At 53.3% G+C, this 9,608-nt stretch overlaps 1 protein-coding gene across 2 annotated transcripts in view; it reads left to right on the plus strand.

The window, feature by feature from the left end:
* The window catches only part of Rasal1 (RAS protein activator like 1), a 31,192-nt gene that overhangs the window by 9,190 nt on the left and 12,394 nt on the right, over positions 1–9,608 (plus strand). Inside the window, exons 5-13 of one of the 2 annotated variants that reach the window (XM_029533625.1) lie at positions 1,807–1,936; positions 5,098–5,179; positions 5,278–5,409; positions 6,002–6,087; positions 7,086–7,203; positions 7,330–7,483; positions 7,818–7,882; positions 8,143–8,255; positions 8,431–8,623. In XM_029533625.1, the coding sequence (XP_029389485.1) occupies positions 1,807–1,936; positions 5,098–5,179; positions 5,278–5,409; positions 6,002–6,087; positions 7,086–7,203; positions 7,330–7,483; positions 7,818–7,882; positions 8,143–8,255; positions 8,431–8,623 (1,073 nt within the window). Of the gene's footprint in view, positions 1–1,806; positions 1,937–5,097; positions 5,180–5,277; positions 5,410–6,001; positions 6,088–7,085; positions 7,204–7,329; positions 7,484–7,817; positions 7,883–8,142; positions 8,256–8,430; positions 8,624–9,608 lie in introns of those variants that run through there. The other variant, XM_029533626.1, reaches the window with a different exon arrangement.

The following is a 9,608-nucleotide window of genomic DNA, read 5'->3' on the forward strand; positions in this document are numbered from 1 at the left end:
AGAGAGAGAGAGAGAGAGAGAGAGAGAGAGAGAGAGAATTCACAGAGACCACCCAACACAAGTGAGTAGTCACAGTGAGAGTCTGCAGCGGCTGTAAAGGGCTCTGGACCTAGCAAGACCTTAGAGCAGGGCTCCCCAGTCTTTCTAACCCTGCCACCCTTTAATACAGTTCGTCATGTGGCAGTGATCCCTAACCAGAGCATTATTTTCCTTGCTACTTCGTAACTGTAATTCTGCTACTGTTATGAATCGCAATGTGGATGTCTGATATGCATTCCCCGAGGGAAAGGGTCGTTCAATCCCCAGGTTGAGAACGGCTGCTTTCACATGTCAGTGTGACCCTGGCCTCAGGGTGTCCCAGTGTTAGTTTCTTCCTCTGCAACTTTGACAGAAGCTGCTTAAGGGAGAGAGGATTTATTCTACTCACAGTTCAAGAGAGCAGTTCTTCATGGTGGGGAGGTTGAGGCAGCAGGAACAGAGGGAGCTAGTCACATCCCGCCCACAGTCAGAAAGCAGAGAGGATTGGATCGACAGCTGGGACTCAGCTTGATTCCTTCATCTTGGAGGGTCTAGGATTCCAGCCTAGGGAATGGTTCCGCCCATGTTGTCATGGGTCTTCCCACCACGGTTATATAATGGAGAGAATCCCCCATGGCTGTCCTCAGGGGCTAACCTTGATTTAGCTAATCCCTCCCAGGTGTGCCTGGAGGTCTCTCTTCCAAGTAATGCTAGAGTCTGTCAGTTGATCACACTAGCCACAGCTACAGGGTGCTTTAAGAAGCCAGATGTTTAGAGAGCTGAAAGGGCAGCAGAGATTAAAGCATCAAGCCAGGTGTGTTGGCTGTGGCTGTGACCCCTGCACTCTGAAGTGGGAGGTGCAGGAGTTCTGGGCTAGCCTGAGCTGTATGGAAATAAAACAAAAGAGAAACAAATGAGGAAGGAAAGATGTTTGCCAAAGAGGGATGGGTTGGAAGCTGACTTCCCCTAGCTACAGTGGGAGTCATTAGTCAATAATTGCTTCAAAGTATGGTGAGAGGTGTGTGTGTGTGTGTGTGCATGTGTGAGTATGTATGTGTGTGTCTGCATATCTCTCTGTGTGAGTGTGTGAATTTATATCTCTCTGTGTGTATGTGTATGTGTGTGTCTCTGTGTGTAAGAGTGTGCATAAGTGTGTATCTGTGTGTGAGTGTGTATGTGTGTTTCTCTTTGTGGGCATAAGTGTGTGTGTCTCTGTGTGTGTGAGTGTGTTTGTGCATGTCTCTGTGTGTGTGTCTGTGTATGTCTGTGTCTGTGTGAGTGTCTCATGTGTGTGTGTGTGTGTGTGTATGTATTGTGCATAAGTATGCATGAGTGTGAGTGTGTCTGTGTCTCTGTGAGTGAGTATGTATGTGATTGTATATGTCTCTATGTGTATGTCTATGTGTGGGTATATGTTTCTGTGTGTGTCTCTGTGAATGTGTGTGTGTGTGTATCTGTGCTGTGTCTGTTTCTGTTTGTGTGTGTGTGTCCTTCATGTTCCAGGGTGACCTGAGGCTCAGAATCACACAACTACACAGCCCACGTTCAGACCCGACTTCTGTTGTTTTCTAGCTGTGGTGTCAAGGGCAGAGGCCTATTCTCCGGGCCTCAATTTCCTCCTCTGACATGGGGCTGATAGCAGACCGCATCTGAGATCATGCATGAGAAGCCAATGCCCACATCACACACAGTCATAATCAGTGACACCTCATGAGTGTCAGGCACTTCCTAAACACTGTGTGTGTGTGTCTGTGTGTGTCTGTGTGTGTATGTCTGTGTGTCCTCCAGGGATCGACAGCTGGATCAACCTGAGCAGAGTGGATCCAGACGCCGAAGTGCAGGGTGAGGTCTGCTTGGCTGTGAAGCTCTTGGAGGATGCTCGGGGCCGCTGCCTCCGCTGCCACGTGAGACAGGCCAGGTGTGCTTGCCTTGGGGAAAATGTGAGGGGGGGCTCTGAAAACGAGCAAGGGGGCTGGGGTGTGGCTCAGTGGGTAGAGTGCTCACCTAGTGTGCATGAGGCCCTGGGTTCTACTCCCAGCACCGCATAAACTGTGCCCGGTGGTACTCATCTCTAACCCCGGCATTCAGGAGACGGAGGCAGGAGGATCAGGAATTAAAGGCTATCCTTTAAAGGTTGAGGTAGGGGGTTTTAGGCTAGCCTGGGCTATAAGAGACCCTGCTTCAACAAACAAAAACCCCAAACCGAAAATAAGCAGGAGTACTGGTGTCTGTGGGGACCCTCTTGTCCTTCTTGGTGCAAAGCTACAATCCTCCTCTTGCCCTTGCCCACCATATTTTTTTAAACAACAGACTCATAAGGATTAGCTTTCAGGGGAGAAAGCAACATCTTTGTTATTTTGAGGCACGGTCTCTCTGTGTAGCCTAGGCTGCCCTGACACTCACACTGTAGAACAGGCTAGCCTTGAACTCACAGAGATCCTCCTGCCTCTGCTTCCCAAGTGCTGAGATTAAAAGCCTGGGCTGCCAGCATGCCTGGCAAGAGCAAACTCTTTTTTTGTTTTGTTTTGTTTGTTTTCAAGACAGGGTTTCTCTGTGTAGCCCTGGCTGTCCTGGAACTCACTCTGTAGACCAGGCTGACCTCGAACTCAGAAATCCACCTGCCTCTGCCTCCCAAGCGCTGGGCTTAAAGGCGTGTGCCACCACTGCCCGGCAAAAGCAAACTCTACACCCAGGTGGTCATGGACCAAGGACAATCAGCTGGATAGATACTGGAGATTGGCAGACAGATGAGTGTGGGGCGCGGGGAATAGTTATACTTTAACATGTGAGGGCTGGAGAGATGGTTCAGCAGGGAAATCACTTGCCACTCAAGTCTGGTGACCTGAGTCTGATCCCAGCAATGCACAGTGGAAGGAGAGAAGCAACTCTAGAAAGTTCTCTGACATCCAGACATGTGCATGCAAGCACAGACAGGCAGGCAGGCACGCACGCACGCACGCATGCACACACACACCTTCTCCCCCCACACCATACATACATGCATGCAGAGATACATACATACATACACGCGCAACCCATACATACAGAGATGCACACACACACACACACACACACACAGACATATACAAACAGACACAGTAATAAATAGCAGATTATCATTAGCTCATTGGAGTGACTGTGGCTTCAGGCATGATGGGTCTAGCAACCCAGAGGGTGATGTCAGGCAGTATGTCCATGAGTGGGGACAAGATAGATCTCATGGCACGAGGCTGGTGTTCTACCAACTGACCACAATCCCCACTTCTACAATCTCAGGGTTAATTATTTTTTGTTGTTGTCTTTCAAGACAGGGTTTCTCTGTGAAGCCCTGGCTGTCCTGGAACTCACTCTGTAACCAGGCTGGCCTCAGACTCAGAGAGATCTGCCTGCCTCTGCCTCCTGAGTGCTGAGATTAAAGATGTTCATTCTTATTGGCTTAAACTGTGGGAGGGGTTAACCACGATGGGGTCTTGTAGGCTGAGAGGAAGGACGATTGAGGAAAGTCTGAAAAAAGTCACCAGACCCAGGGCCAGTAAAACCCAGAGAGTGGTCCGGCCACATCCATCTTCCTTCCTACGTCCCTCTCTGCCCTCCAACCGCATCCTTCTGTTCTCTCTTTCATCTTCTCCCTCTTGACAACCTGTCTTTCTGCCCTCCAACTGGCCTCCCTCCCTGAACCTTCACTGTTAGGCTCTGCCCACATATATTAAGGACATTAAGGACAATCCATATTTCTAGCTTGTTATGTGACCGTAAGGCCCCTCCTTGCTTTCTCTGTGCCTCTCCTGCCACCTCTGGATTCCCGTCCCTGTCTTGGCCCCAGCTGGATGCGCGAGAAGCGCGGATGAAGAATGATACATGGAGGATGGGGACCAGATTGCGGATTGTGTGCAGGGGGTCTAAGCTCAGCTCTTCTGCCCGTGACCCCTCCCCAGACAACGGGCTGGACAGGATCCTTTGCAAGCAACAGAGGGACCGATTGCTGTCGCTTAGCAACTGTGTCGGTTCCTAGGAAACCAAAGGCTTTCCATGCCCGGTGAGGCTGGGAAGCAGGTTGGAAGAAGAAACAGCCCCTGGTGGTGGTGGTGGTGGTGGCGGCGGGGTGCTCCTAGATTTGGGGGCCTCGAAAAGTGTGTGGGGGAATGGGAAAGCTGCCACAGGTGAGGCTTTGGGTTGTCATGGCAACCACAGGCAGGATGTCTGTGTCTCATGCCTTCCCTTTGTTCCTAAGCAAGGTGCTGGCATGGGCGTTTGTTGAATGAATAAGTGAACTGATCAGAGTGCTCCGCTAAATAGCTTGCCTGTGTCATCTCTTTGGACCCTTGACTCTGTAAACTTGGTCTGTTATTGTCTTTATTTTCTAGACTAAGCCCCAAGAGTGGAGATGACTTTTTTCTTTTCTCTTTTCTCTTTTCTCTTTTCTCTTTTCTCTTTTCTCTTTTCTTTTCTTTTCTTTTCTCTTCTCTTCTCTTCTCTTCTCTTCTCTTCTCTTCTCTTCTCTTTTCTTTTTTTCCTCCTTTTTGGTTTTTTTGAGACAGGGTTTCTCTGTGTAGCCCTGGCTGTCCTGGAACTCACTCTGTAGACCCAGCTGGCCTTGAACTCAGAGATCCACCTGCCTCTGCCTTCCGAGAGCTGGGGTTAAAGGCGTGCGCCACCACCGCCTGGCTGAGGAGACTTTCTCTAATGTCACCCAGCTAGTGAGTGCAGGGCCTGGCTTTGAATTTGTGCCTGTAGTTCCCCACGTAGGGCTTCTGGGGAAACTGGGGAATTATTTCCCATCGTACCTTCCCTTGCTGAGCTTCGTGATACAGGGTCTGATCTTCTTTACCTCAGTTTCCCCATCTGCAAAGCAGGAAATCTCATGTTTCTACATAGGTTCTGTGTCTGGATGCTGCTGGGTCTGCATGGGCCCAGTGAGGACCAGGTCTGAGCCCATGTGATGGACAGGCTTGTTGCCCTGGAGACAGCACCACATTGCCATTAGAATGATCTAGTTTGTACTCCCTTTCCTGGGCCCGACTTGATTCTAGGTCCTCGAGGGCCTGTGACCACACATCCCTTTTCTTCATCTACCCCCAGGGACCTGGCCCCCAGGGACATCTCTGGCACATCGGACCCATTTGCCCGTGTGTTTTGGGGCAGCCATAGTTTGGAAACTTCGGTGAGCGGACAGCCAGCCCGGCGGGAGTGGGACACCCCTCAGTGGGTGGAGTCAGTCGCTCAGTCGCCCCTCCCACTCACGGCTCTTTCTGCCCTTAGACCATCAAGAAGACCCGCTTCCCACACTGGGATGAGGTGTTGGAGCTGCGGGAAGCTCCAGGGACCACGTCCCCACTGCGAGTGGAACTCTGGGATTGGGACATGGTGGGCAAGAATGACTTTCTGGGCATGGTGAGCGTCCCTCCCACTAACGAGGGCTCTCTGTGGTTCCCCAGTGTCTCTAACGAGCAGGAAGGCGAGATGGGGGCGGAGGGTGGGTACCATGGCCAGCTTGAGTAGTGGAGTCTCACTGTCCATGGGTCAGCCAAAGGTTGCAGTGACCTGCCGAAGGCTGCAGGGTGGGCGGACGAAGGCCATCTGCATTGACGTAACCCTGCTACCAACCAGTGCAGTTGACAGTCATTAGCCCCCTCTGCACATGACAAAATTGAGGTTTGGAGTAGTGAAGGGGCCTTGCTAAGGCCCTGAAGCTCTTAACTCTGCTCTGGGAAGATGAGGCCACCAGACTTGATTGAGGTTGTGGCCATGACAGTAATATTGTGCTCTCACTACTGGGTCACCGTGTGTCCTAGGGTGAACCAGCTTTATTCAAGTACAAGTGTCCCCTGGAGGCCCTAACTGCCCTCGAGAGAGAGAGGAGGAAGTGGACCCTGGCTGGCCACATGCCACCCCTGGGTGGCAGTCCAAGCTCTTCTTCCAGGGCTGGGTGAGCCCGTGCCGGGTAGGACAGGTTCTCCAGCTTAGGTCTGTGTGTCTCCTGCAGGTGGAGTTCACCCCACAGACCCTGCAGCAGAAGCCCCCCAATGGCTGGTTCCGGCTCTTGCCCTTTCCTAGAGCTGAGGATACTGGGTAAATGTGGGGGCCTAGGGAGGGGCTCCTCCACTTGTGAGCAGGTTATCACGGGTGCTGGCATGAGCCCGCTCTCTCCCTCTGGCACGTCACCATGCGGTGGTCCCCTAGTCACATGTCCCCAGGGTGTTCCTGCAGGTACTTACAGCGCTCCATCGAACACGCTGGCCCACCCGACGCGTGTTGGAATGCTGGGTTTCCTCAGGCCTCCCCTGCTTTATCTCCTGCTTTATTATGCAGTGTCAGGGATTGAACCTATTGCCTTGGCTGTGCTAGGCAGGACCTCTGCTACACCCTTGCATAGCTGGGCCACTGATGTCTGTGCACACTGACCACACAGCCCCTGGCCCCTTCATTCTTCCCCTGGTTATGCCTCTCCACGCCATTCACATACTTGACTACCCACTTGTGTCCACAGCACCCACATCTTTTTGCTTTGTCCACATCTGCTTTTCTGCCTGTCCTGCATGTGTGCACATCTGGCCATGGCCCCCACTGTGATGCCTCCACACATTGTCTGCCTCCACCCCCATTCCTCTTCCTTTCCATTTCAGTCCACTGCCTTCCTCGGTTTCCCCCTTGTGTCTCTTGCCCCTTCCTGTGCTCATGTCTCTCATTTTGGACTAGCCTGCACTCACATCCCCTTCCTTTATGGTCTACTCCACTCTGGGCTAGCCTGCACTCACACCTCCTTCCATATGGTCTGCTCCACTCTGGGCTAGTTTGCATTCACATCCCCTTCCATATGGTCTGCTCTACTCTGGGCTAGCCTGCACTCAAATCCCCTTCCATATGGTCTGCTCCACTCTGGGCTAGCCTGCACTCACACCCCCTTCCTTATGGTCTGCTCCACTCTGAGCTAGTTTGCATTCATATCCCCTTCCATATGGTCTGCTCTACTCTGGGCTAGCCTGTACTCACATCCCCTTCCTTAAGGTCTGCTCCACTCTGGGCTAGCCTGCACTCACATCCCCTTCCTTATGGTCTGCCTCGTCTAGGGGGAGCCTGGGTGCCCTGCGGCTGAAGGTGCGCCTCACTGAGGACCGGGTCCTGCCTTCCCAGTACTACCAGCCTCTCATGGAACTGCTTCTGGAGTCCGTGCAAGGGCCAGCAGAGGTGGGTGTGGCAACGGTGCCTTTATCTGGGATGCTGGGTCCGGGGCATAGCGCCCCTCCCTGGGGAACCAGGGAACACTGTGCTTTGGGCCCCTGGTCACCTGTCTGTTCTCCCGTCCCTGCTCAGGAGGACACCAGCAGCCCGCTGGCTCTGCTAGAGGAGCTGGCCTCTGGGGACTGTCGTCAGGACCTTGCTACCAAGCTGGTGAAGCTTTTCCTGGGCCGGGGCCTGGCCGGGCCCTTTCTAGATTACCTCACAAGGCGTGAGGTGGCTCGAACCAGTGAGTTTCCCACAGGATCCCAGGTGCCACTCCCCAAGAATGGCTCTGCAGAGGGTCCCCAGGGGAGAAACTAACTCTTATGTGTCGGGGGGGGGGGGGGAGGGTCCATGCTGTGGTCCCTGGAGGGCTGAGAGTCCTGGTCCGGCTTCAGGTGCTGTGTGACCCCAGGCAGCTCACCAAACCACTCTGAGCTTCTGAACTGTGAACACAGTTGACATTTTGGGTTCTTCCTGATTCTTGAGGCTGAGAGAATTAAATCCCCACCATGGGTGAGCGGGGTGAGCTGGGTCCATTCTCCTCCACCCCCAGCAAATACATCTCCCTATCCTCCCAGATGACCCCAACACCCTCTTCCGTTCTAACTCCTTGGCCTCCAAGTCGATGGAACAGTTCATGAAGGTGAGTGGGGAGACCTGGCATGTCTGGATGCAAGTGGTTTTCTCCCCTGCTGCTCACCGGGGCCTCAGAGCCTGCTGGCCCTAAGTGGCCTTAGGTGGCTGAGCTGGGTGCTGGTGGCAGGTGCCTCGCTTCAGCCCTGGGCGGCACCCTTGGATACAGCTGGCCTGGCTCTGAAATCTCCCTGCACACACCCCCTCCCTCGCCCCAGCCCAGGGTGTTCCCTGCCACCCTTAGCCGCTCCGTGTGGCCCCTGCCCCCAGCTCGTGGGCATGCGCTACCTGCATGAGGTCCTGAGGCCCGTGATTAGCCGCGTCTTCGAAGAGAAGAAATATATGGAGCTGGACCCTTGCAAGATGGACCTGAACCGCTCTCGGTGAGCGAGGCGGGGTGGCCCAGGCCTCCTGCCTGCAAAGGCTGGTGGGGGGAGCCTGATGTGAGGGGAGGGCAGGGCTGGTGGGAGGAGCCTGATGTGAGGGGAGAGAGGCACAGTGGAGGCTGCAGATGGGGTGCTCTGACTGGAGGTCCTGTCTGTTGCCTGCTCCCTGCAGGAGGATCTCCTTCAAGGGCACGCCCACGGAGGAGCAGGTACGGGAGACAAGCCTGGGGCTGCTGACCGGATACCTAGGGTCCGTTGTGGACGCCATCGTGAGCTCGGCAGGGCGCTGCCCACTTGCCCTGCGCTTGGCCTTTAAGCAACTCCAGCGGTGTGTGGAGAGGCGCTTCCCTGGGATAGAGCATCAGGTGGGCTGGGCCGGGGGTGGGGGGGGGACCTTGTCCAGGGTCACATGCAGAACCAGGTTAATGGCCAAAGGCGACACCAGGACTTAGGCTGCTCAGACTTGAGTATGTGTGTTCTGGTGGAGGGACAGTATTCCAGGCAGGACCTGGGACCCTGGGGAACCAATGCTGATGACTGATGAAGATGATGGTGGTGATGATGTTGATAATGGTAATGGAGATGATGGTGATGATGGTGGTGGTGGTGGTGGTGGTGGTGGTGAGAGCAGAAGGGAGGGGGAAGGACAGAACCAGGATGAAGACTGAGTGGGTTTGGCAGGTGCCGGATTTTTCCAGCTTGGATACAGAAGGTAGAAACTGGGAGCTGTGGCTTTGGGCCAGGTGAGGCACATGCACACAGTGCAGATGTAGGACTGGAGGGAGTGGTGGAGACTGTGGCAAAATGAGGTAACCCCCACACACACACACAGCTCATCTACAGAGACCACTCAGGCCAATGGTCTACATAGGAATGAGGTCCAGTCTCTCTGCTTCTTCAGAGCTTTTTTTTTTTTTTTAAATTTTGTATTAGATATTTTCTTCATTTACATTTCAAATGCTATACCGAAATTCCCCTATACCCTCCCCCAATCCTGCCCTCCTACCCACCCACTCTTCAGAGCTTTTTTTCTCACTGCTAAGTTAGGACTACAAACCTAGTCTCACAAACACCATGCAAGTGCTCTGCCACCAAGCCAAGGTCTACCCCTGTCTTTGCTTCTTTGAGATAGGACCTTGCTAAGTTTCCAAGGCAGACCTTGAACTTGCGATCGTCTTGAGTCAGTCTCTCTCTCAAATATCTGGGACAACAGACAGGCCTTTGACCTAGACTAGGCTGAGCTGGTTATCTTCTTTTCTTTCTTCCTTCCTTTCTTTCTTTCTTTCTTTCTTTCTTTCTTTCTTTCTTTCTTTCTTTCTTTCTTTCTTTCTTTCTTCCCTTCCTTCCTTC

The sequence above is a fragment of the Mus pahari genome, chromosome 23 (genome assembly GCF_900095145.1).
Source record: "Mus pahari chromosome 23, PAHARI_EIJ_v1.1, whole genome shotgun sequence".
Lineage (NCBI taxonomy): Eukaryota > Metazoa > Chordata > Mammalia > Rodentia > Muridae > Mus > Mus pahari.